Source organism: Meles meles, chromosome 6 (genome assembly GCF_922984935.1).
Source record: "Meles meles chromosome 6, mMelMel3.1 paternal haplotype, whole genome shotgun sequence".
Classification (NCBI taxonomy): Eukaryota; Metazoa; Chordata; class Mammalia; order Carnivora; family Mustelidae; genus Meles; species Meles meles.
The window spans coordinates 146,132,753-146,159,054 of NC_060071.1; the positions used below are offsets into that span (position 1 = coordinate 146,132,753).

Consider the following 26,302-nt stretch of genomic DNA (forward strand, 5'->3'; position numbering starts at 1 on the left):
TGAACATTTCCTCCACATTATGGATTAGAAGGAACTACCTGCCCTTTTTGTTTATGATTCAAAAACGTGTTACACACAATGAATAATTTTCATTGTGATTTCAGCTGATCTGGGGCTAGATTCCAAGTTTCACAAATGAACAAACCAGTAGCCTGAGCATCCTTTATACCCCCACTAGAAAAAAAACTTATTAGAAGTTCATCAAGTTCCTATAGAGAGCAAATATTTACCTTGAATATTTATTTCAAATATTTACGTAAGCATAAAGTTGTCTAAATCAAGTATATGTACACACATGTATACACAGACACACACACACTCAAGTTAAATTCCAGATACTACCCAGAGGGTACAACACTAATTGAAAGGTTTTTTTCCCCAAAGTTAAGACTGAAATCAGATATCATTTATAAATCCTTAAGGAATTAACTGGAGACAAACCAAACTATACAGTAAAAAAAAGAACTTAATCAATGCATAAGACAAAAGAAACTAAACAAAAAGCAATACAGGACTGCTAGACAGACAGACTCTACAGCTGTAGTTCAAAGGAAGGGAATCTATGAAAATAAACAGGAAGCCAGGAGTTTCACACAGATCTACATTTCTTCATCATCAAGATATTTTAAAAATCTACAGAATCCTCAAAATGTGGCTCCTGAAGACACTATAAACTATGTAGGAAGCCCACCAACAATCTCTCCCTTTAGAAGATTAAATACATTAGAAACCATGAAATAAGTAAAACTGTAGAATATTCAATTATTTAAATTGCTGGCTGATACAAACTGGCATCTGTAATCAACAGTCACTTCTGACCAAGCAAGTGATTCTTTGTATAATCTGTATGGTGGAATAAAAAGTCAGAGGAATAAGATAAAGCGCATGCAGGAAACTCCGCTAATGGGTGGGGGGCAGTGAGAGAGGGAGCTACTTTACCCATCGTTACAAAGTCTAGCTCACACACACTGAACACAGGGAGACACGATTCAGCTGGGTAGGTTTTTTTTATTCTAAATGAGAAGTATATAAATTAGTATTTTTCTTAAGTTGCTTTCAACTAAATACAAATAGAATAAACATTTTTGATTACACTTATTTGGCAATTTAACCAAGAAATTTTAGCTCTAACCCAGCATCTGTTTTTCAATGTATCCTGAAACTACCCTACTTTACAGTTGGATTAACTAAAGCAGAGAATTGTCCTATGGCTTCCTCCTCCTACCTCGGGCACCCAGCTGTAAAAGTACTTCAAAGGAGTATGAGAGCCTGCCTAATTTTTGTGCAGGAAGAAAAGAATCTCACTAAACTATCTGGCAGGCCATTAGGATAAGATCACTACACTCTGAATTACATATACCAATTACAGGATGATGGCTTAGGAAAACGAAAGCACTCAAACTGAAAAGTATTTACGCAGTGTTTTCTGGCCTACAGAAACTGACAAGGCATCCACAGACCTGTGCTGCCTTCAGCCATGTTAACTGGAACTAGCATGAAGGGGAAACATGTACTCTCTACACCGTAGCAGAGCCTAACAATGGGCTCAAGCCATACTAACTTTACCACTTTAAGTAGCTACCTAGTATCCTTCATCCCAGTCCCTATCAAAGGAGGGCTGATGTGCCACAACTCAAAAGTACCAAGAAGTTAGGGCAACCAGGCAGGCAAGAAGGTGGAATTAATTTCAAGTCAGTAGCTACTTAAGTAGGGGGATGAATAAAGCTGTAAGTTGCCTGTAAGTAACATTGCCATCTCTATACAGAACAATTTGGGCTGTCATATAAATAGGTAGATAGACGAATAAGGATAGATAGAGACACACAAATTTGAGATTTAACAAAATACAGATGTTTCTTGCTTTCTATAGGGTTTTTTGCTAATTTTCCACTAATTTACATGGTAATTTTAGAAGAGTTTAAGCCATTTCTGATTGACTTTTCAATACATAATAGTTTCAGTTTAAACTGCTGTTCAATTAAATTGTAAATACACTTAAAATGAAGCTCCTGTTTAAAGGATGCTGAAAAAAGAAAACCTCTCATAAAGCAAAGAATCATTTGATATCATGAATAATCATTTCCTATTATCTCTTTGAAAAATAAAAAAGAAAAATGTTAAGGGAAGAAACAGCTGTAATCTGTCAAGAAATTACCTTCAAACCACCCACATTCCTCCCATAAGGATTCGAGATTCTAGAACTGTGGACTACCAGGTTCAGAAGAGACTTTGGGGTAATCTGTGTTAACCCTCCAGCTCGCACATGTTTAAAAGAACACCTAAGGCAGGAAGCAATGACAGGTATCAGAGCGCCTTGCTCTCCACTAGCCAACTCTGGTCTGAAAGCCTCTGGGAGAGGCAGAGTGGAGCAATGTCATGGGCAAGAAGTGCACCCCCTGAGGCCTGCTGCTGCTGAGCGGTTCAGGCAGCGGCCCCTGCTCCCCCACACGCGGGCCGCTGACTGCGAGCTGGAGCTGCGGCTGGTCCACCTCCACGTCGTGAGCTGCTCCGGCACACGGTCGGAAGGGTCATCCTCCTGACACCTCCAGATTCCGCCTTTCAAAAGAAACAACTTCAAACTTCTGAAAACAGCTCTCTGTCCCCCGAACAAAGTCTCCTCTTCTCCAGGCCTAGGGTATCCTTTCTCAAAAGTGGACAAAACCACTGTGGTGAACAGCTTTTCCCAAGGCAACAAAACCCTTCGGATGAACTCTGAGAGGGACACAGCTCCACGGGAATCGCCTCCCAGAGCTCAGATCAAGGGGATCTTACTCGGAGGGGTAAGGGATATTCAAAGGATATTATCAAGGGGATAATACTCAGAGACTGCCCTAGCTTTCCCACGAGTCAGGTAAACAAAGGAGTGCATTATTTCAGTGCACACTTCTCAAGCATCTGATCTGAAATGCACAGATGAGTGACACACGCAGAGTCCCACAGCCTTTAGGGTAAGATGGTAATCAACTAAGACCTTTGTCAATTAAGCTATCTTCAGCAAGACAGACGTGCTGTATCAAACCAGTGTCTGAACCCAAATGCAATTTTTCATGCTATTACATTGTTTGCTTCCAGGCTACTGAAGCCATCGTCCCTGCCACACAGAGTCCTACAGCAGGACCTAACTTGATCCTCTTCACCAAAACTGCATCAGTCTGGCACTTACTACATCAGGACCCAAGGTAAGCGTTCTACACAACAGAGAGACGTCATACCCACTTTGCAGATGAGCAAGCTGAAGTTCAGAGAGGTTAATAAATTCCATGCAAAATGAAGACTCAGTTGGCGGCAGAGCCTCGCCAACACACCTTGATGGCAAACTTTATTGATACTCAATAGTGTTTCATGGATTCAGCTCAAAATCAACCCACTTGTGAAGGCTCTGAAGTTCAACATAACAGTATTCCCTTTACAGTAGTAAAACGTGCTACAGAAAGGTTTAATCTCCTTGGCCTTTGAAAAGCATAGAGCCATCTTGCTGGCCTTGTCCAAATAAACAGGAGTGGCCTCAGCTTAAATGTGAAACTATGAGCAAAACTTCCAAATAAACTTCTGCCCAAGCCCACATAGCCCACGTTGAGATTTGCAATGCTCCACTTGTCATGGATCAAGAAACTGCCCTAAACACTTAGGTGACTATGACATATAGCAATGCTAAGTCATTACAATCCATAAATGGAAAACTTTGTTAATCATTAGTAAGTATGGCAGAAGCAACTTTAATGATTATTTTTCAACACTAATCCTTACTTTCTTTTAACTGTACTCACTGGAAAAGTATTGATATTGAAGAGTCATGCCTATTTTCTGAGACTGAAACCTTTAAACCACTTTGTCATACAACTTTTTAGACCTTGCTATGGTCTAACAAAATATATCCTTAAAAAAGTGAAAAGTGGGGGCGCCTGGGTGGCTCAGTGGGTTAAAGGCTCTGCCTTTGGCTCAGGTCATGATCCCAGGGTCTTGGGATCGAGCCCCGCATCGGGCTCTCTGCTCAGCGGGGAACCTGCTTCCTCCTCTCTCTCTGCCTGCCTCTCTGCCTACTTGTGATCTCTGTCTGTCAAATAAATAAATAAAATCTTTGGGGCACTTGGGTGGCTCAGTCATTAGGTGTCTGCCTTCGGCTCAAGTCATGATCCCATGGTCCTGGGATCAAGTCCCACGTCAGGCTCCCTGCTCGAAGTGAAGTCTGCTTCTCCCTCTCCTTCTCCCCCTCCCTCTGCTTGTGTTCCCTCTCTCACTGTATCTCTCTCTCTGTCAAACAAATAAAAATCTTAAAAAAAAATAAAAAGTAAAAAGTGAAAATCAGGATCATAGATAGGTAATAAGCCTAAAACACTGCATATTTATTAAGAGTTCTGTGTAGACAGACACCTGATTACATTCTCTGGACAATTCTTTAGTCCCTTCTGAAAAAGAATGAAAACACTTGTTCCACTCTGTCCCTTTTCCTGGCCCACCCTCCACATCCCCATCATTGAAGCTAGACAAGTAACAGGTTAGGGTCTTACCTGGCTTGGTAATCAGTTATCACTCAGATGCCTTTCAAAATCTTAACTTCAGGGTTGGACTTGTCTTCCACTTGGGCTTATCCTGATTATTAATTAACTTCTACTTAGAAAGTACTAAAATAAAAAATAATTGCAAGGTCTTAACTTTGGTATTTGAATGTATAATCATTTGGAATTATTTTTTTCCATTCAAATATATTTTAGTTGCAAATTGTCAATACTTATGTTTATACCTCTTGTTTTAAAGCTGTTTATTTTGAAAACTTAGAGGAAACCCCCAAATGGAAATAGAGCCGAGACAGCTAATCTCTGGCTTGAGTTACTGGATAAATTTAACAACAAAAGTAGGACTTCTAATCTTGCCAGTTCTGCTAACTAAGCTTTCTTTACATAATACTATTAAGTGATTTTAAAAAAAAAGCTCAACTCCATTAGAGTAGAAAGATTATATATGTATTAATACTTTGTGAAAAAATCATTTTTACTTTAATAAACATGATGCAAATTAATTCTATTTCCAGATCAAAATATTTAACATCCCCAATTTTAGGAATAGGAATACAAGATGTCAGGCAAGCCAATGTGCAGAAGACACTTTTGCCAAGTAAGGTACACCTGTGACCTCAACAAGAATGAAACCTAGAAGCATGTGAAAGCAAGGAACCCTTAGTTCATTACTCTTAACTGGTTAAACAGAATTCGGAATGAACTGATGTCCAAGATAAACACATCCATGACTGTAGCAAGAGAAAAAGGATGCACAGCAAATCAAAACACTCTTCAATGGTAAAATAATGAGCCCAAATACAGTGTTAGTTAACTGAGAAATAACTGGCCACAAGCAACTTCCAGAGTGACGTAAGAACAAAGGTATATATTCACTGTCTTGTTAAAAAATGTTTAATGCCATAGTAATAAATGACTTCTGCTCCTCTAATAGGGGAACAAAATCATGGCTCCATTCCCAGGACTTAGGTACAAGAAGAGGAGACACACTTGAAACTCTTCGTCCCTAAGGAAGCACCACGCACAGCGGCCAGGGACAAGCAAACTAGTTTCTAAAGAAAAACCCTCCCAGTGGAAGATAGTCCTCAAACTACACACACAAAAAAAGATACACTATGATTAGTTACATTTCTAAAAGCTACTTCAGATTAAAGATAAGAAAAAAAGGAGACCATGTAATTCAAACATTTTAAGAAACTGGGAAACCTCAACGTAAATGGACATCTAGTAAAAAGAATCCAGAATAACCCTCTGCTAGTAAGATTTTTACTATTTCTGCTAAAATTCCACATGGTACAAACTGCGTACCTGGTTTTACTGAATTCAGTCATTGTCTGCTAAATATTTCCAGTACCAGCAGGCCTCTGTTGTGCTGATGCTGACGCTTTCCTCTAGCTGTCATCTGTCACGCTCTTCTAGATAGGAAAAGCATCAAGTTTTAAGAAGGTTGTTGCAAGTGCTCATAACCAAAAGTTTTCCAGTGGTTGAACTTTAGAATGGGAAGATGTCTGAGTACAACCTTTACATTTCTCTCACTTTCCTGGAGCTTCAAAAGCAAAGATTTAACTACTTAAAACATGGCCTAATGTTCACCACATGGAAGAGAAGTTCAGTAAGTGTTACTTTCTTACTGACAATCTTACTGCACTCAGTGACAGAACTGAACAGAAACTTTCATTTCCATAGCATAAATGCTTCAGTCTTCAAAGCCAACACCATTCCCCTACCAGGAACAAAAGCCCCAAGAGCAAACTGAAGAGATGAGAAGTAGCAACCCTTTAACCCTCTCGGACTAGAGCTGCATTTCAGACATTAACTTCCAATTCCACGGAGAGAAAGGAGGGCAGACAGGGAAGGGTAACAGAAGGCTAAAAACTGAGGTTGTTTGGAATTCCAATGAAGAGGTTCTGTAGCTGTTTGAGAACTTGGCTTTGCAAACTACTTTCTCCCGCCAGCGAAAAACCTCCTCCTTAAATTGTTGGAACTTGACCAGAATATCAATCACAGCAGTCCCTGGGACTAATTTGGTAAGGCGGGACTGCATACACAGTAGCCCGTATAGACATAATACATCATGGCTCAACCAAAAGTCCTGCAAACTCTAACAGGGGGAAGCTGCTTTTATTTTGTTATATTCTTGAGTTAAATGCATTCACCTAAAATAGTAAGAAAACCTCCCCAAGATTATTACTGGTTACTCCAATTTTGAAATACCAGTGGAGCCACTGAGAAGAACAATAGGAGAGGAAAAGGTAAAACTCAATTTTCGGTGTCCACGTCTATACTTTGTAACAAACGCACACGGCTGTGTAATCATGCACCGCAATCAAACGACGAGCAGGTTCATGGCTCAACGTTTAACTCTTCGGAGGGTTTTACAAAGCATAAGTAATCTGTCAACATACTTCGCACGTACGTTTGCTTTTGGAACACCACCTCCTTCCTTTGGAAAAGCAAAGCAATACCCTGCAAGCGATCCCACACGTGTCGACGTGCGGCGGGGGCGAGGCCGCGCAGCGAGTGGCCCGGCTACCCTGCGGCTCGCGTTCCCCGAGGACAAGCGGGGCAAAAGCAGAGTAGCGGCGCCGGAGCCTCACGGAGGAAGAGTTTACGGCCAGAGTGACAAACTCCAAAGCCCCGAATTCTTCTCCCTAGTAGGGCGCCGAGCGTGTGGACCACGGCCAGGGCGCGTGGGAAGAAAGATGACCTATTTTCAACGCCTGTTTTTGTAACTGGAAAGTGAGGGAGAGCAGCAGGGACTGGTCCCCGGCGCCCCGGCGCGCACCTGAGGTCTGGGGAGCTGAGCACAGAAGCCACAGCCCTCACGCGGGCGGCCGCGGGGAGGGAAGGAAGGGAGGAAGGAAGGGAGCGCGAGGCGGGCCGGCCGCACGCACAGCCCAGCTGCCCCGCCGCCCGGCCGCCCAGCGCCAGCCAGAGCGGCCCGGGCCCCACCCGGCGGGCGTCCAGCGGCCGCCGCTCCCTGCACCTGCCGCCGCCTCCGGGCCGGGCGCCCCACGGGGCCACGGGCCCGGGGCCAGCGCGCCCCCCGCGCCGGCAGAGCCGGGGGCCAGAGGCCGAGCGGCGCCCCCAACCCGCCGGGCCCCCACACCCAGCCCTCCCGCCCGGCCCCCGGGGCGCACACCGCCCCCCGCATCTCGCACCTCGGGCCGGGGCGGCCGGCGGGGCGCGCGCAAGACCCTGGCCGAGGGGCGCGGGCCGGGGCGAGGGACGGCCTCACCGCGCGAGTCTGCCTGCGGGCCGCGCGCGCCGAGGGGCCGCCGCCGGCACTCACCTGCCCGGTTGCCCGCTTCGCGCAGCGGCGGCGGTGCCACACTCGGGCCCGGACCCACCGTCCGCCTCAACCAAGCCCCAGGCGGCGGTGGCGGCGGCGGCCGGACGGGAGGGGCGGGACCGCGGCCTGAGACGGCCCCGCCGCGGCGGCCCAACCCGGCTCCGCCCGCCCCCGGGCCCCGCCCCCAGGCCGCCGCCGCCGCCGCCCATTGGCCCGCGGCGCCGACGCATGGGGGCGCCCGTCAGCCAATCAGGAGAAAATAGAGCTCTCCAAAGAGGAAAGTGTCGCCAGTCTCTCTCCGGCCCCTCCCCGCGGGTCTGCGGTCGCCGCGGGCCGGAGGAGGAGCCAGTCGAGGGGGTCCAACCTGTCAGTCCCGCCCCCCGGGGCGAGAGGGAATTCGGGAACAACCGAACGTGCTAACGGAACTTAGACATGGGAGGCGGGGCCTGAGTCGCCCGTTCCCCAATCAGCGCCTGTCATGGGCGCAGCCCAGCCAATTGTGGCCCCGAAGCTGGCGGGGGGCCGAGACCGCTCTGGCCCGCAGGCCCAATGGCTAGGGAGGAAGCCTCGCAGAACCGTTGGGGGGGGCGGGGCGGAGCTGCGCCCGGTCGCTAGTTTTTCGACGCGGACGCAGCGCGATGACGTGTTTCCCCGACATTCCATGTCCAAGATGGCCACAGTCGGCGAGGAGAGACGTTGCTAAGGGGCTTGCCTGAGGCGAGGGGTGAGTGACCGACGGACCGCGGGCGGCGCCGCTCACCTCCGCTTACTTGGAGGTCGGAGTAGGGTATGACCTCTTTCCTCCATCCACTGGCAGAAGTCCCTTTTCTCGGATTCCGCCTCGCTCCGCTATCCCCCGTGCAAATCGAAGTTAGCGGGCGACGGCGGGGCTGTGGGACGGGCTTCGGGAGAGGGTCTGAGGCACGGGCGCGAGGCAGAGAGGCCGGCGCGGACCCTAAAAACAGGCAGCGACCCTCGGACTGAGGGGCGGTTAGGGTTCGGGGACTTTCTAGCAGATGGGGAGGAGGGGCGGGGGTCTTTCCGCACGCGCACGCACACTCGGAGCCGCACAAGCGCAGACCACCCACATCTTCCCACCGGTTCTTTCGCAGCGTGCGGGTCCCTGTGGTGGTTATTCCGCATCTGGGGTGCTCCGACTTTGGAAGCCGAAGAACCCTGTAGCAGGGTGGGACTGGGAGTACGGGAAAGGCACTTCCGCGATTAGACTCGTTCTTGCCGAGACGCCGTCCTTAACCGATCCTTTCCTGGGTTCGGTGTGTTACCGAAGGACCTGTCCGTTAGCAAATTGAGGCGTAAGGCCAGAGCTTGTCTAGAAGCTCTTAGACTACCACCAGCACAAAAGCCTGGTCGGCAAAGCGCCCTAAATTTGGACTGCCAGGTACACCGAGCCTTCGCGAAATCACCCGACTTCAGGCACGGTTTCTAAGAGCAGTTGCTGGGGAGTGGTGGTCTCCTGTGTTTTTAAGGTAAACTTGATCATGCTCATGTGTCTTGCCCTAAATCGCTCTTCAGAGATATCTAGTCTAGTGCCTTTCAGTCGTAGGCGCTCATTAAAGGTTTGTGGGCATGATGTGGCTGGAATGAAAACTCCAGGAGCACCTGGAACGCCGCGTGAGGTGTAGTAAGCTTTCTGGGCTGCTGAATGACGGTAGTAGGGCTGGTATCGGTAGACGTTTTGTCGAGATTGTTAGTGCCCTTGGGATCTTGCCTGTTAAATAATGTTGACTGTAAATGTAAGAGTTATCCTGGGTTATTTTATTTTCCTCAGAGTGAGAACTACTGATGCCTGATTTTAAGGGCGGGGGGTTGTCTCATTTTGATTATATTGCGATGCAGTCTTCAAACATGTTAGTTGATTTTTTTAGTTGATTCTTGCATAAAATATACTTGACATTTGTTTCATTTTGAAAATGTAGTTTGCGCCAACAAGCAATAAAGAAACATTCTAGTTGCTAATAAGGTCCTTAAATGTCACTTCTGAAATTGAATGTCCTGAAGAAAAAACTGGTCATAGTTCTGGCCTACTGAATGAACTACTTCACATCAGGAGATTGTGTTCAAAAGCATGCAGTTCGCTGAGGAAGAAGAACGTTTTGTTCGCTTTCTCTAAAAACTGGGTAAGGACAACCAACCAGAAGGAATTAAGTTCAAGGTAATTTAGGAGATTACAAAGAATATTAAGCCAGGTTAAATCCAGTTCATATTTTTAAGGTCAGATAAATTATATACCAGAGTACTCGCAGGTAAAATTGTAAAATTGTTGTTCATAGGTTTTGAGGAATCCAAAAAAACACAGTTAATGATAGAATACTGGAGTCTGGTAAATGCCTCAGTGTTTGTAGAGAACAGTTAGATGGATCGCTCTTGGATGCTAGAACTTGTTAATAATCTATTTTAGAATATTTGGGGGAGAGCAAAAAGAGTTTGTGAATACTTGAGAGAGGAGAGCTGATTCCCTCAAACTGGCAGAGTTTTAGCTAAAAAAGCCAGGTGACACACATCTAATTACTTTCCTTAGAAGTTTGCTGTGCCCTGGTGGTGAGTGAGGGATTGTTAGACCTGGATCCATTCAGATTTCTTTAGGATGCTGAACGTAATCTCTCTTTCTCTCCTAGTAGACACAGGAGGTAAATGTGCCCGGGGTAAGGCCTTTTGGGATGGATTTATATCCATTCCAATTACTGGACCCAAAATATTGATTAATGGTTTGATGTCAGCCTGAAGAGAGGTCTTCAGAGATGACCTACAGGGCTCCAGTCTTATGCTTTCTTATTACCAACTTTAAATATATGAGGCATGCTTCTCAAATTAATCAATGCACTCAAAACTTGTAGCTCTAAAGAATCCTTAAAGGTTGAAACAATAGACCAAAAGTAACAAGATGTACATTTGCCAAGCTGAATTTACAGAAACTCAATTTTGTGAATTTGAGATAAGGAAGACTTGACTTGAAAAAAATTCTAGGATGTAATGTTCCATATGTGGACGGGAAGTATAGAATTTTCCCCAGATTGAGGGAAAGCAGTATCTTCATCTAATGACAAATTGTGGCTCTGCCATTTAAGACCTTTGTGACTTAGGCAAGTTGTTTCTTGTCTCTTCAGTTCTATTTTCTCGGCGATAAATTATGAGGATAAGAAAATAGAGCTTGCAGGCGTGCTGTGTCTCAGTGGGCACACAGATGGACATGGTGCTGAATATTAGTAACTCCCTTCCCCCATTTGCTGTGAAGATCATATAAAAAGTGCTGTTTTCCATTTTGGTTGCTAATGTTTAGGGGTTATCTTGAAGCACTAAAAACCATGTTGAGAAAATGGTGGTGTTTGTTTACCCTGGAGAAGAGAAGGGAGTGGAAAAATTCTCTTCACATATCCAAAAGGCAATCAGATAAGGGAAAGGTTATTTTCAAGGCTTAGAGAGCAAGGTAGGAGCTTCAGAGCTTTGTTGAAAGATAGAAAAATCAATACAAGATTAATACAAGAATTAAGGTGCAATGCTAGAGGCTGCCTGGTAAACGGTTAACATCCCATTAATAAAATGGCCAGATGAAGGTTAGTGACCAAATATTACTGTTATTTTACAAGACCAATGCTCTAACCCCTGAGCTATAGAGCCTTCCCCTATTATTGTTATTTTAGAGAGAATTTCTGTACTGAGAAGATTGATTATACTGTTGTTTCCAACTTGTAAGTGTCCATAATTTTAAATTTGAAAATGCATTTATTCTTTCGTCATGTAAAATGATATATCCAAAGCACATTCCTGAAAGGTGTTGCCAAAATGCTTTGACATGCCACTTGTTTATTGAGAGATTTTTACTTTGTGGAGCTCATAAACTTCTCTGTCATTTTCATGGTAATCATGAACCGCTAATGAGAAAACCTGTAACTTTAGGGTCTTGTGAAAAAATAAAAAGTAATAGGGAACAGGGCTATAGAACTGATGTAAGAACTTTTTCAGGGGATGAATGATTCAGAGGACTGTTTTTATTCTGTTTGTGTACATTTATTTTCACTTCCTCTCAGGTATTACTGGTTTGGACCCAGAGTCTAAAGGCACCTACACTGAATCATTAGCATGGGGTTTGGACACTGACAGCAAGGCACAACAGGCTTGAAATCTGTTTGTGGTTTATCTGCTGGCAACTGGGATTATCTTCCATTCATGTTTCACCCACACTGGGTCCCAACCCTTATCCTCACTCTGCCTCTGTGGTCTCAGTGGGTGTCTTAGAACTCTACTTGCCAGTGGAGTTCTATGATTTATTTCCTCCCCCTTAAATGATTTTTTTCCAATATCTTCCTCAAACTTTTCCTTCCCTCTGTCTCAGAAAGAGCTTCCTTCCTAAGGTTAACTTTTTTTTAAAATTTTTTTTAAGATTTTATTTATTTATTTGACAGAGAGAAATCACAAGCAGGCAGAGAGGCAAGCAGAGAGAGAGGAAGGGAAGCAGGCTCCCAGCTGAGCAGAGAACCCGATGTGGGGCTCGATCCCAGGACCCTGAGATCATGACCTGAGCCGAAGGCAGAGGCTTAACCCACTGAGCCACCCAGGCGCCCTAAGGTTAACTTTTTTTAACTATGCTTTCCATGATCCCTTAGCCAGTGAACACCTCAGTGGCTGATTCAGCCTCTAGTGGCTCTTTTCCTTCTTGCTTCAGACATCTTCCTTCTACTTTATGCTGAATAAACACGAATAACCTGTGTCATAGCCTATTCATTCCTTGCCCCTGAGTCGTCTTTCTCCCCCATTGCACTTCTGCAAAGACTCTGCTGTTTATGCATGTGTACATTTCTGCTTCATTGAGATGGCTCACACACCATACAAATCACCTGTTTGAAATAGTGTGTAAGTCAGTGGTCTTATTACAGAGTTGCGCAACCATTACTTTCACTGTCTCTAAACTAATCACCGAAGTAACCTTTCCTTAATTCTTGGTTCTTTAACATTTTTTAAGCAATCGTCACTGTTGACTACCACATCTGGCTTATGGCCAGTATCCCTTGGTTTCTCTTGCAGTTGAACTAGTCACAAATTTCCACCTCTTTCACCATTCCTTCCCTTTCTTTCCTTTACTGATTCTTCTGCTTTCTCCAGTTCTGTTCCAGACCCCACCTGTGTTCACTCTCCAGCCCTCCACCTGTCGTCATGACTTTAGTTGTCAGTTCTGTATAGATGAATCCCAAATAGATGTGTTCTTTCAGATTTCAGTGGTCCCGTTTATCTGTCTGATGGGTGTTTCCACACAAATGTCTTATGGGTTCTTCAAACCTAATATTTTTGGAAACAGACTTCTCCCTGCCCCAGGTCCCCCCATCAAAACCATCAAAACTAACTCTTTCTCTCCCCTGCCCCTTTTCCGTCAGGCAAACAAACTTGAAATCATGTCTTGCCACTTTTTTTGCCCCACAGCCGGTTGTGGCGCTTCCTCTTTTATTCAACACCGTCTCATGAGGACAAAGCCTTCATCGTTTCTCGAACAGCTGCTAGAGTCTCCTAACTGGTTTTCTTCCTGCAAATCTCCAAACAGCCTCTGCTTCATCCATCTCTCCCCTTACCATACCTTATTATTTTTCATGGCACTTGCTACTCCCTGACAAGTAATAACATACTTGTTTTCGCTCTGTTTCTACCACTACGGCATAAACTTGTGGTAGGGCAGAGACCTTGCCTCTTATTTCCTGTTGTGTCTTTGAGGCCTGGCCTGTAGTAAACACGCAGTTGAATGAGTAACTACACGCAGAACTGCTGGGCTAATGTATCTTTTTTTTTTTTTTAAAGAAAAGGGTGGAATTTAATCTTTATTTACAGACACTGCAAGAGAGGAGATTCCACATAGAAATAAGAAACCCACTGGGAGGAGGAGCTTCATACAGTTTGTACAGTTTGGAACTGGTCAAGTAGAGTTTTGTTGTAAAAAGTGCTACAATAACAAAACACATTTAAAAAGAGTTCTTAGTAGAGAAACAGTAAGACAAACTTCTACCAAACAGAGCACACCACAAACAACGTTCTGCGTCGGCTGTACAAGCTAAAAGTTAAAGGTCCCAGCGGTGCCATCCTGAACCTGCAACGTATAGCCTTCAGAGGTAGTTTCTGGCACAACATTCTGATCTTCCTCTTCCTCTACAGAGAAATACTTCTCAATCAAGTTTAATGAAGCTTTGTACACAGACTCATTTTCATGGTTTTGTAGAGCCTCGATTTTGTCCAAACCTCCACATTCTTCGATCATTATACTAAGTTTCTCGGTTTCACCTAATTTCTCAGCAGCCTGAAAGATATTGGAAATGGCATCCAGAATGACCAAAATAATTTTGGTATCCTTCGCAGTTAAGAGGTTCATCAATGGTTCTATTATGCCACAATGGACGAGGTATACAATCTGTTCAACTGTCCCACCACTTGTATAGTTGGTTACAGCCCAGACAGCTTCCTTTTGTGTCTTAAAGTCTGTCTTAGAGAGAACACCAACGAGGAATGGGACTAATCCATGATTTACAACTTGCTGAATCTGGTCCTGGCGGCCAGCTCTGATGTTTGACATTGTCCACGTGGCTTCCTTCTGAATATTAGTTTTGGGGTTCGTTTAAGGCTGGGAAAGACAGCAAGCGCTCCGGCATCTATTACAACCTGAGTCTGTTCATCTGTCCCAGTAACAATATTTCCTATGGCTCTTAGCGCAGGAGTCACAATGGGCAATTCAGTAGCTCCTAGAAGCTCTACAAGCTGGGGCACAACTCCTGTTTTCACAACCATCTCAATCCGTTCATTTGGACCATCCGTCAGGTAGGAGATGGCCCAGCAGGTATCTGCCAAGACCTCTGGATCGTCGTGATGCAGGAGACGAACTAAGGTAGGAAGAATCTGCTCGACGGCATCTAGCAGGGGTGCGGGGTTCTTATTGCGACAAAGGTTTGAAAGTGTCCAAGTAAGGTTCCGTAAGTAGCCACATGCTAACGATGACATATCAGGAACCGCAAGGAGAGCCAGAAGTGGTTCAACTGCACCATACTTGATAACCAAGTCTCGAAAAACTGAACCGTCACCTGCAATGTTTCCTAGAGCCCACACAGCCTGTTCGCTGATGTGAGCGTGGGAAGATGCCAACAGGGAAATGAATGCTGGGATAGCGCCTCCATCCACCACAGCCTTGGTCTGTTCTGATGTCCCGGAAGCAATGTTAGTGAGAGCCCAAGCGGATTCAAACTGAATGGGACTACAATCGGTTCTGCCCAAGAAGGACACAAATTTTGGAATCAAACCAGCCCGGATTATGTTGTCTATGGGGGGCTGCTTTTCCCGAGAAAGCAGTTTCCTAGCAGCTTGAGTAGCCTGGAGCTGGCTTTCCAAATTGTTGCTATTTATGCCCTTGACAATGTCATCAACAGACCAATTTACAGTGCCCTGGTTGTTGCGGTTTTCCTGCAGTGGAGAGGTAGCATCATCGGGAAACGAGCTTACGTTTCTCCTTTTCAGCATCTGGTCATCCTTCTTAGCTTTCCTCAGCTCCACATTAACTTCTATTCGACGCCGCCTCATTTCTGTACTGTCTTTCCCCTTGTTCTTGAATCTATTAAGGCGGGCAGCTGGTGAATTAGCATTCTCGTTGGTGGACATGGTTATGAGACAAAGGGAGAAAGCTACACGGCCGGCTCAGGCTTCCACGGGAGGTGGTCCGGGACGCGCAGGCTGCAGGTCAGCTGCCCTCAAAACGTCCACCACGGATCACCCCAAAGACAGTGTCTGGGCTAATGTATCTTAAAGTAGTATTCCCAACTGGTGTACTATGAATAAGTTACAGATAGTGTAAGATGTTGATTACCTCAAGTCACTTGGCCATTTGCTTTCTGCTCCACAAGAATGTGCATGAATGTTTGTTGCTATTAATAATGAAAAACCAGAAGTACCTCAGATCTTCGTTCACAGTAGAATGGATAGATAAATTGTGTTTTATTCATAGAATGGAATACGGTACAACAGAGTTTCTCAACTTCAACACTTGATATTTTGGATCAGTTCATTCTTTTTGGAAGGTTGTTTCATGCCTTGGAGAATGTTTGGCAACGTTCCAGGTCTCTACCCACTAGATGCCTGCAGCAACTCCCTAGTTAGGACAACCAAAGCTCTCTCCAGATATTGACAAATGTCCCTGGGGAATAAATTGCCCTTGAAAATCAGAATGAATGAATAGTGTGCTTTATGCAACGACAAGGATAAACCCCACAAACATAGTGTTGAGCAAAAGAAAACAGTTGAGACAGAGTGATACCCTGCCATTCCACAGTCCTTCAGAAACCTGCAAGACTAGTTGCTGGGAATAGACTTCAAGATAGTGGTTATCTTTGGGGGACTCGGGATTAGAAAAGGAGTAAGGAGAGTGCCCGGGATGTTGGCAGTATTCTGCTTCTCAGCGGGATGGTGTTACACAAATGTGTTCACTTTGTGAACATTAATAAGCCATACACTTAAAATTTTCTTTCTGTATAATGTAATGCATTGTTTGAATTTATAATTCATCAGCAAGCGTTCTTTGGCTGCTGAGAGAGTCTGATCCAGAGGGGATAAGGAGGACCTGGTCTGATAAGCAGTCTGACCTGAGTCTCTCCCACTTTTTATGAAGTGAAAGAAGGGTACAAGGACTACTTGTTTACCTGGGGTCTAGACCAGAAACCTGGTCACGTTTTACTGCCTTTACTGTGCAAGCCTGCGTTGTAGCTGAACTGTTTGTGAGTAAATTGCAGACATGATACTTTACTCCTAAATACTTCATTCAGCCTGAGAACAGTCATTTTTGTATATAATCAGTATATCATTATTACACCTAAGAAAGTTAACAGTCCCTAATAGCCTCAAATATACAGTCCATATTAAAATTTCCCTACTTGTTCAAAATTCCCTTTATAGCTTTCTTTCTTCTTTCAAAAATAAGAATCCAATCAAGATTCACATTAGTTTGAACATTATGCTTCTGTAGTCTTTCCAGATCTAGGACAGTTCCTCCCATCTTCTTGCTTTTTCATGACTCTTTTGAAGCGACCAGGTCAGTCATCTGGTAGTGTCCCATTTCTGGATGTGACTAATAGTTTCCTTGTGCCATTTAACTTGTTCGTCTACTCCCAGCATTTACTGTAAACTAGAAGTTAGGTTTAACCAAGGTAGCTTGTTTGGATATAGCTTGAGCTTTCTGGAGGTAAGAATCCACAGGTGGTTGATATTTGCCAAGCTTGATTGTTTTGTTAAGGTAAAGGTACTTTTTTCCACAATAACTAATACCAGCGCTAGCAAAGTAGACTCATGGATCTTTTACAATCAGTCCTTGCAGTTTTTCTTTTTAATATTCACAGTCCCTGAGTTTGTCCAGTGAGAGCTGGTGCTGGCTCCTGTGTCTTTTTGTAAGCTTCCATTGTCTGAACACATCCCAGGCAGACCCCTACCCCGGACCAGAAAGGAGAGCAGAGACCCGGTTCCTTTTAGAGGGTAACAAGATGTGGGCCCTGATGTGTTTCTGACTATGGGAGTGTCATTGCTTCTAGATACTTACAGTGGACAGGGCTAAGATAGATAGATAGATCGATCGATCTAAGATAGATTGATTGATTGATTGATTTATATATATTTTAGTCATGATTTATTGTGATATTTTCAATTAAAATTTAACCTTACAGGTTATCCCTTAACCTTTGATCTTGTGCATATATGTTTCCTTTGAGCTGAAAATCTTGATTCCTAACAACATTAACATTTATATATCTTTGCTTTATCCTACGGTAGACACAGCCACACACACACACACACACACACACACACACACACACACACACACACACACATATACACTTAACAATATGAATGCCAGTACTAACAAAGCATTACTGGGAAAGTTTAGGATTTCTTTGCAGTTCTTCAGTCCTTAGAATATATCTCACTCGGGATGGAACAAGATCAGGATGATTTTCTGGTGGTTTTGTTTCCTATTTGTTATACCCTGGGTTTATTTTGAGTTTTAGGGTTTGCTTTTTTTCTTTTTAGTTATGTTCATGAATATGTTCAGTATTTACATGTTTTGAAAACAAAGTTGCAGGAGGACTCCTAACCCAGCCTGTAAGAGCTGCTTCCAGGGGCTGTAGCTGGAATGGTTTGGGCAGCAAAATAAATAATGATCATATTGGATTATAACTCAAAGAATGAAACAAACATTATTGAGTCCATACTAATATAAGTAAATGAATAAATAAATGAGGGAGAAGGAACGGATCTTTCTTTAAAAAGAAACCAAATGACGTTGAAGGAAGAAAGGAAATAGAAAGGCGTCATTAGAGCACCATGGTAATTGTTGCAGGCAAGATCCTCCAATGAATGCTAAAATTAATAGGCAAAACTTTAAGAAAAACAGGTAATTTGCTTAGTATTTTGCATTGCAAAATGTTTTCTCTAAAATGCTTACTAATTACCATGGTAATGATAACCTGTGTCCCCACATTCTTTGATACCCCTCCTTCCAGGAGATGTAGCCTAATTCCCTGCCCTCTAGGCCGGGCTAGACCTTGTGACTCATTTGTAAGGATCGAACATGGCAAGGAGAAAATAGTGGCTTACAGTGAGAAACTGGGCACAACCCCATCTTCACCAAGTGCTCCTGGTTCATATCAGCAGGAGGATGTGAGGTGAAGTGAAGGGCACTTCAGCTCTGTGCCAGTCTTCCTCAGAACTCCAGGCTGTTCCTGGGAAACATCAGACAGACCTAAACCAGAGACATTTCAGTCACCCTAGGTTCTCTTTAGAACTGGGGAGCTCATGAAAAACCAGGAAAGACTGAGAAACTCTTACTAGAAGATACTAATATGGCTCCTAAATGCTGTGTGGCATCCTGGATTAGATCCCAGAACAGAAAAGGGATTTTTGGGAAAACTCAAAGTTTGCATCAAGGCTGTAGTTGATAGTGTACCAAAATTAATGTCTTAGTTTTGGTGCACATACTCTGGCTGCGTCAGATGTTAACATTGGAGGGAACAGAGTGAAGGGTATACAAGAATTCTCTCCTGTCTCACAGCTCTTCTGTAAATCTATAATAAAAGATATCTTAAAAAGTCAAAGCTGTCTAAAAAGGTATACCCAGAGAAGTACTGCTCCCATCCCTGTCCTTTCCATTCCGTTCTTCCCTGTTCCCTAGAGTAACCTTTTCTTTGTAATGAGTTAAAAAAAAAAAAAATAGAGATGTCTGTTCTAATTTCTCCTCTTTTCTTACATGTATACTAACGGACTCTCTACACTATCTTGTATCTGGCTGATCCTGGAAATGTTTCCTGACCAGTACTTAAAGAAAGATATCTTTCAGTCTCTTAATACCTGCCTGGTACACCATTAGTGTCGATGTTAACTGTATTTTATTCAGCCAGTGCCGTATTGAGGGACATTTGGGTTGTTGACAGTTTTTGCTATTATAAACGACATTTTTGTGAAGAATCTTGTGCGTATGTTGTTTCATACTTGTAATGGTCTTTTCAGAGTGGATTCTTCGAAGTGGGATTACTAAGCAAAAGAGCAAACGCTTATGCAATTTTGTTAAGTATTGCCAAATTCCCCTCTGTGAGAGTTGTTCCATTTTGTGTTCTCACCAGCGCTATATGAGATCGCCTGCTTCTCCCTGGCCTTGCCAACAGAGTAGTCACGCTTTTAGATTTTCTGCCAGCTGCGATTTGGGAAGTGTATCCCAGTATGACAGCTGACTGTGAACTCTTCATACGTACTGATCATCTCATTATGCCCTTCACACGTTTACCGAGGCCAGCTGATCCCCCCCAATCCCCAGTCATTGCCCAGTTCTGTCACACAAGTACAAGTTAGTTGAAGAAGATTGCGCTTCTCCTTAAACTTAATTTCTTCCTTTTGGAGGAACGATCAGATTTTTAGCGTTCCCAGGTACAAGGAAGAAGAGGGATGTACTCAGCCTGCTGCATCATCTTTCCCGCCAGGAATGAGGCAGCACACAGAAGTTCGGCTTCCAGAGTAACTGATGCCTCTGGCCCAGACCCTAGGGAGGGAACAGGTATATTCTTGCTGAGCAGACCACCCTGGTTCGAACGGCCTCTAAAATCCTTCCACTGGCCTATTCGAAAATTGCTATTCTCTGATCACATTTACAGTTTACATATTCCAGTGGCCTGTTGATGAGAGTCCTTATTTTTTATTTTCTTTTCTCAGCGGGACCCTTTTTTTTTTTTTTTTTAAGATTTATCCATTTGCATGCACAAGAGAGAGCATGTGCACATGCGTGCACACAAGCGGGGTGAGGGGCAGAAAGAGAAAGAGAATCTCAAGCAGACTCTCTGCTGGGCACGGAGCCAGACACAGCTCGATCTCATGACCCGAGATCACTACCTGAGATGAAAGCAAGAGTTGGACACTTAATCCACTGAGCCACCCAGGCACCCCAGCTGACACTTTAAGAGAAAAAGAGGATGAGAAATCTAGAACATATTAAAGGAACTCATCCTTCCCTTGTGGTCCACCTCTTTCCATCCGCTCCCTCAAAATCACTGCACCCATACCTGATTTGTACTGCTCAGTTCAGTGACTCATGCAGATCTGAAATCATCCAATCTGGTGGCTTTCTTTTTCTCTTTCTTTTTTAAAGATTTTATCTATTTGCTAAAGAGAGACACAGCGAAAGAGAGGGAATGCAAGCAGGGGGAGTGGCAGAGGGAAAAGCAGGCTTCCCGCTGAGTAGGGAGCCTGATGTGGGGCTCGATCCCAGGACCCTGAGATCATGACCTGAGAAAGCAGATGCTTAATGACTGAGCACCCAGGCACCCCTCGGGTGGCTCTAAGTGAAAGGAAGTAAACCAAAAAAGAAAAATTTTTGATTGGGTGGTAAATGGAAGAGATGGATAATTTTAAAGCATAAGTCTTTTTAGTGGGGTAAGACAAGCCTAGGTTTTACTGAGGAACAGAACTAGACCAGCGTGAGGGGATTGGGTCTACTGAAGAAAGGCAGAAGGAACATGAGACAGAAATGCTTTTCCTTATAAGCTACCATGAAATTTGGAATTTATTATCCTGTGGGTCACTTAGGTGTTAAATTGGCTTTGGAGGTGAACCTGGGCTTGTATCATTCAGTAGTGTTGCCTCGCTGGGAAATTTTGTTCCAAACTTAAGTATAATCTGTGACTGTAGACTGTTCATAATAATCGGGATTGTTTAATATGGAAAGTTCCTTTCCTGCTTTGCTGTTGCTTCTCTTTTAGGGTTCTAACATTTTCAGAAAATCTTTTGGAAAGAACAAGTCTACTTCAATAAATGAAGGAGAATAAAGAAAATTCAAGCCCTTCAGTAACCTCAGCAAACCTGGACCACACAAAACCATGTTGGTACTGGGATAAGAAAGACTTGGCTCACACACCCTCACAGCTGGAAGGACTCGATCCAGCCACTGAGGCCCGGTACCGCCGAGAGGGGGCTCGGTTCATCTTCGATGTGGGCACACGCTTGGGACTGTATCCTGAGTTTCCCTGGAATCTGTTATAGACAGGCTCCCCACCACACCGCCACCAAGAATTAAATTAGATATTATAGACAAAGTATATAGTACTGTCTCTGTACTGAAACAGTTCTTAAATTTTTATTTATTTATTAAGATTTTATTTATTTGATAGAGACAGCCAGCCAGAGAGGGAACACAAGTAGGGGGGGAGTGGGAGAGGGTAAAGCAGGCCTCCTGCAGAGCTGGGAGCCCAATGGGGGGCTCTATCCCAGGACCCTGGGATCATGTCCTGAGCCGAAGGCAGACACTTAATGACTAAGCCACCCAGGTGCCCTTAAATATTTTTATTTAAATGTTACTTCTCATTTACTTGGCTCTTCCGGGATTTTCTGTTTCCCGTTTATCATTTAAATGTGTAGAGTTCGCTGTTGAGTGAGTGGCCACCAGGCCCAGTGACTGTAGTAGAAGTGTACCTAAAGGAAGGTGAAGCCCGGCCTTGTTGTAAGTGTAAACTTAAACTCGCCGGTTGCTGTGTCTCACACCCTAAGATCCCCTCGGCCCACTTGGCCACAGATAGTATGTACTTTAACACTGAGTTTGTTTTTATTATTTGTCTTTATTTTTCTACTTTTAACTAAAAACATAACCAATAAAAATTCTTGGTAAAGTACTTAACCAGAACAACAGTCACTATGATACCCTGGCAACTGGAATAATTTATTTTCATCGCTTCTATATGTTTCATTCCTTCAAGCAATTCCCAAGATATGTAAGTGTTTGAGTTTTATTATAATTTTCTATCACATGTTATTATTTTCATAGTTTAGTGGACTGGTTATAGTCTCTTTTTACTCTGTTTTTCCAGAAAGTATTTGTTTTTATATAATACATGCTATCTATAAGCAATCAAGTTGGGAGGGTTTTTTTCCAATTAGCTATATTTAAATCTTTTTTTATTTAGGCCACTGTGGACCATAATCATATTGTCTACTTCCTTCTTACCTTTCACAAGGTAAATTTGGGCTTATAATTGAGACCCCACTAAAAAAGGCTAAGATGGAAGAGAAGTTCTTTATGCCATATCACTCATTCTTTAGTTACTCCTTAAAAATGCCGTATGTCTTATACTCTTTGGAGTGTCAGGGAACCTCCTCAAGTAGCCAGGATACATAGTGTGACATGTACAGAACACATGGTCAATAGTGAAGCCATAGGAGAGGTAATTCAAAGGAGAGGTTAATTACCTTTTAGAGGGATTAGGGGAAAATGCCAGTGAGAAGTTGCCGGCAATTAGGTAAGCCTTGACTGCAAGTAGGGCGTAGACATGCCAAAATGGGGCAGAGCAGTTAGTCCAACAGAAGCTGGCATGAGCCTAGACACCAGGGAGCATGCTGTTCAGTGTCAGCCCAGCCAGGGGTCCATCTGGCAGGAGGGGAATGGTGGAGAGGTAAGATGGATCAGCCCACAGTGAGCCTTGAAAGCCCGACCAGGGAAATCTGGCTTCAGTAGGTAGACTGTGAAGGTACGGAAGAATTTCAGGAGGAAGACGACAGAAGTCTTACCAGGAAATTCACCTGTTGGAGATCCTTCCTCTTACAATTTTACTGAGTTTTGTACACGTCTTCCACACTAGTTTGTGAAGTTCTAGGGGAAGGAGCCTGTAGCAGAATCAGCTTGCTGCCCCACACAGCGTCTGACACCCACTGCGCTCAGGGTCCCATGGACAGGGGTGTGCCGAGGAGGCAGGCGCAGGCAGAGAACAGCCAGAAGCCGAGCAGCGAGAGGCCAGTGGTGTAGGGCCTGCATGGGGGTCCGGGCAGCTGCAGCAGGGAGAGAAAGTGTGGGCAGTGGTGTCAAGATGGATTCCACAGGACAAGCATTTATTGTGCTCTTTTTCTGCAGCAAAGCTCACTATTCAGGGAGCCATTATCTTTAAGACTGCGATATAAAATGACAGTTTGTTCCTGTGAGTCTTCTCCTTCCTGCCATCTACTTTGTTTACATGTTGTTTTCTTTAGAAAATTAGATTTAAAATAATTTATGAAGTCAAATTGGGAAGGCCAAAAATCCTTGCTTCTGTTTCTCTGTGAGTTTTGTTAACAGTATCTCAAGAGATTTTGTCTCCGTTTTAGGTGACGGGAGCCTGTTGTCTCTTTCTGGCTGGGAAAGTAGAAGAAACGCCAAAAAAATGTAAAGATATCATCAAAACAGCTCGTAGCTTATTAAATGATGTACAGTTTGGCCAGTTTGGAGATGACCCAAAGGTAAGAATCTTAACTTCTTGCCTTCAAATCTGGATTTCTCATAGTGGCGTTGCGGTAAAGTTCCTTGTGTGGCCCCTGGATGTGCCAGTCCCCTGAGCCCTGGGGCCCTATGCAGAGGGTGCCCATGCTTGCTTCTGTCAGAGGAAGGAAGATAATGGGGCCTACATTTAAAGCACTTGCTAATGCACCATGCTGGGTACTTTGGGGGGCCCAAGCACATTGGATATGCACAGAAGTCCCCTCCGGACCATTAGCACTCCTAGACCCAGAAGTGGTTTGGTTTCTTCAGTTCAGCAATGATGGCAGGGCCCCATCTCCAGCCAGCCTCTGGGCAGGCAGAAAGTACAGATGATAGAAGGACATGCACTTGGCTCTGCCTATGCTGTGTGTCTTTTTGCTTCCTAAGAATATTGGCAAGTGTTAACATTTGCTGCTATTTTCAGACACCGAGACACTGCTATTGAGACTGTCCCTTCCCCACAGCCCCTGACGGTTTCAGGAAATGGTACTAAGATAGGTGTACCTGTGCTGTCATTAGGTCTAAGAAGGCCACTGTCAGAGCCCAGGAGCAGTTTTCCTCCATCCTTGACTCTGGCCAGGGTCCCCCCATTGTAACCCTTACAGCTCCTGTGCGTCACCCTTCACGACAGGGATTGCAGCTGGTGGTGGGATAGATTTTCATCAGATAATCATGCAGAGAACTGCCCGCTTGTCAACTGTAAGATCTGTGAGAGCGAAGACCATGTCTGTTTTGCCTGGCGCCTGGCACAGAGGGTGGGCACTCAGCAGCTGCTTGTTGAACGGTGACAGACTCAAAGCGCAGGTAGGGCAGAGCTGACCAGGGCAGGGAAGTTCAGCCCCGTCCGCTCTTGCTTTTCCTCCCGCGCTGCTGTTGCCCGCCACGGTAGACACCGCTGTCTGCCAAGCAGTGCTGATAGGTGTGTGTATTAAAACGTGTTCGTTCTCCTTGCTTCAAGGAGGTAACAGAGGCTCAGAATGCTTTTGCATATATTGTGGCTGCAATGAGTACTCACAACTGTAAGTACTGTCAGTGTGGCTAACTCTGTTCCTTGTACTGATTTATAAATCTATTCACCTGTTTTTGAAAATGTCAGTCTGTTAGGAATTCTTGCTAACAACGATCAAAATGCAATTTAATAGAAGTAAAGTAACCGTCAGATCCCTGTGGGTGTCTGATTCTGATGCCGCAGCAGACGGCTGTGGGAACGTGTTATGGGCATGTGCAGCACACTGATTATCCTAGGTGCCTTTGGAGAAGTCCCCTTTGACTTCAGCCTTTACCCACTCACTCTGCTTTCAGACCCAGAAACCAGGACCTGGTCATACAGAGTGAGGTAGAGGGTCTGCAGCTCCGGGGCTCCAGATGTTGGGAAGAGGGGAATGGCCGTGCTATTCAGACTTTTACAGCAGGGCCCAGGCTGTCCCAAGTGGACAAAGGGGCTTTGAATCCTGCCCCTCTTTTCCTGTCATGCACAGTCTCCCCAGAAACGATTTGGAGTACAAGGCTACGGGAAAGTACCCTGGACCTGGGAGCAGTGAAGCCACCGTGGAGGACATTTCCTTCACTTGAGAGGAGAGTGAGCAGGCCCGTTATTTGGGGGAGGCAGTTAAGCAATTAGGAAAAAGAAGATTGTGGCTTGTGTGGGATGTTTTTGTCTTAATTAGCTTTGCTTCAATTGTGTGGTTCCCCTCCCCCCCCATCGTATTAATTTCTCATGTGTTCAGCAAATACTTATTCCAGGCACTGTGTGAGGCACTAGACCTAAAACAGGTGGCAAAATAGACGTGGCCTTTGCCATTCTTGAGCATTTTATAGTGGAGTTGAGATAGATTTTAATGAAATAATCCCATAACTGTCTGATTATGAGCTGTGGTGAATGCTATAAAAAGATTATTTAATAGTGCAGTGAGGGCATTCAACCTGGGAGCCTGGACAGGTCCCCCCAGACAGGTGTTGTGGGGCTGAGGGAAGATTCCCTGAGGAAGGATGCTGCACACAGACCTATCATTACCCCATTACTTGCATATTGGAGACATAAAGGGAGGCCGGGCCTCGGGCTATCCTGTAATACTGTATGGGCCACAGCCTCCAAACCTGTAGGTACACTTGGTGAAAGACTGTTTCTAATTGAGAAGTCATGGTGAGACTTCTGGGAAACAGGTAGTGACAAAACCAGGCAAAAACACACCAGGGTTAGCAGGATGTTTTATATTGTGGGGAAATTTCTGAGATGGTAGAAAGCTTTCTTGAGAGAGTGCTTGTGGCGCTAGGGTAGAGGAACTTTGGTCCTGCCATGCTGCTCGGAATAGCTAACCTGAGAGAACCGTCTGTGTTCTGTCAAGTGAGGCCAGACCTCAGTGTGAAAGCCGTTCCCGGCTCGTCTTCTCTTTCTGGGCTTAATGGACTTGTGCACCTGTTGGTGATGGGATTTCGGGCCTCTACCAAGCCCTGTCTTCCGAGGTGTAAACAAGTCATTGTCGGCGCAGACCACATTGACTGGGATGCACCTTGTCCTCAGTGCCGAGTGTGGCCAGGCTGCACAGAGGCTGGGCTCAGGAAGGACCTATTTGTGGGTGTTAACTAGTTCCTCAGCACAGTGAAAGGGGAGAGTCCATTTACAACAGCAACAGTAAAATAAAATGTCCAGAATGAAGCCTTGTAAGAAACTGTGGAAACCATGGGAGCTGAGGGAAGGAACTTAAAACC

General features: G+C 44.6%; 2 protein-coding genes and 1 pseudogene across 5 annotated transcripts in view; 1 reads left to right on the plus strand and 2 right to left on the minus strand.

Moving 5' to 3' along the window:
- The window catches only part of SETD3 (SET domain containing 3, actin histidine methyltransferase), a 79,027-nt gene extending 71,065 nt beyond the window's left edge, over positions 1–7,962 (minus strand). The window contains exons 1-3 of one of the 3 annotated variants that reach the window (XM_046008775.1): positions 7,807–7,892; positions 5,823–5,929; positions 4,509–4,622 (exon numbers count right to left, since the gene is read on the minus strand). The gene's annotated coding sequence lies outside the window, so the exon portion shown is untranslated. Of the gene's footprint in view, positions 1–4,508; positions 4,623–5,822; positions 5,930–7,806 lie in introns of all 3 variants that reach the window. The other 2 variants (XM_046008776.1, XM_046008778.1) reach the window with 2 other exon arrangements.
- Positions 7,963–8,446: 484 nt separating this feature from the next.
- The window catches only part of CCNK (cyclin K), a 29,534-nt gene continuing 11,678 nt past the window's right edge, over positions 8,447–26,302 (plus strand). The window contains exons 1-4 of one of the 2 annotated variants that reach the window (XM_046010050.1): positions 8,447–8,530; positions 21,075–21,323; positions 21,998–22,079; positions 23,443–23,574. In XM_046010050.1, the coding sequence (XP_045866006.1) occupies positions 21,127–21,323; positions 21,998–22,079; positions 23,443–23,574 (411 nt within the window). In that variant the 5' untranslated portion in view covers positions 8,447–8,530; positions 21,075–21,126. Of the gene's footprint in view, positions 8,594–21,074; positions 21,324–21,997; positions 22,080–23,442; positions 23,575–26,302 lie in introns of both variants that reach the window. The other variant, XM_046010049.1, reaches the window with a different exon arrangement.
- Positions 13,616–15,560, minus strand: LOC123944724 (annotated as a pseudogene).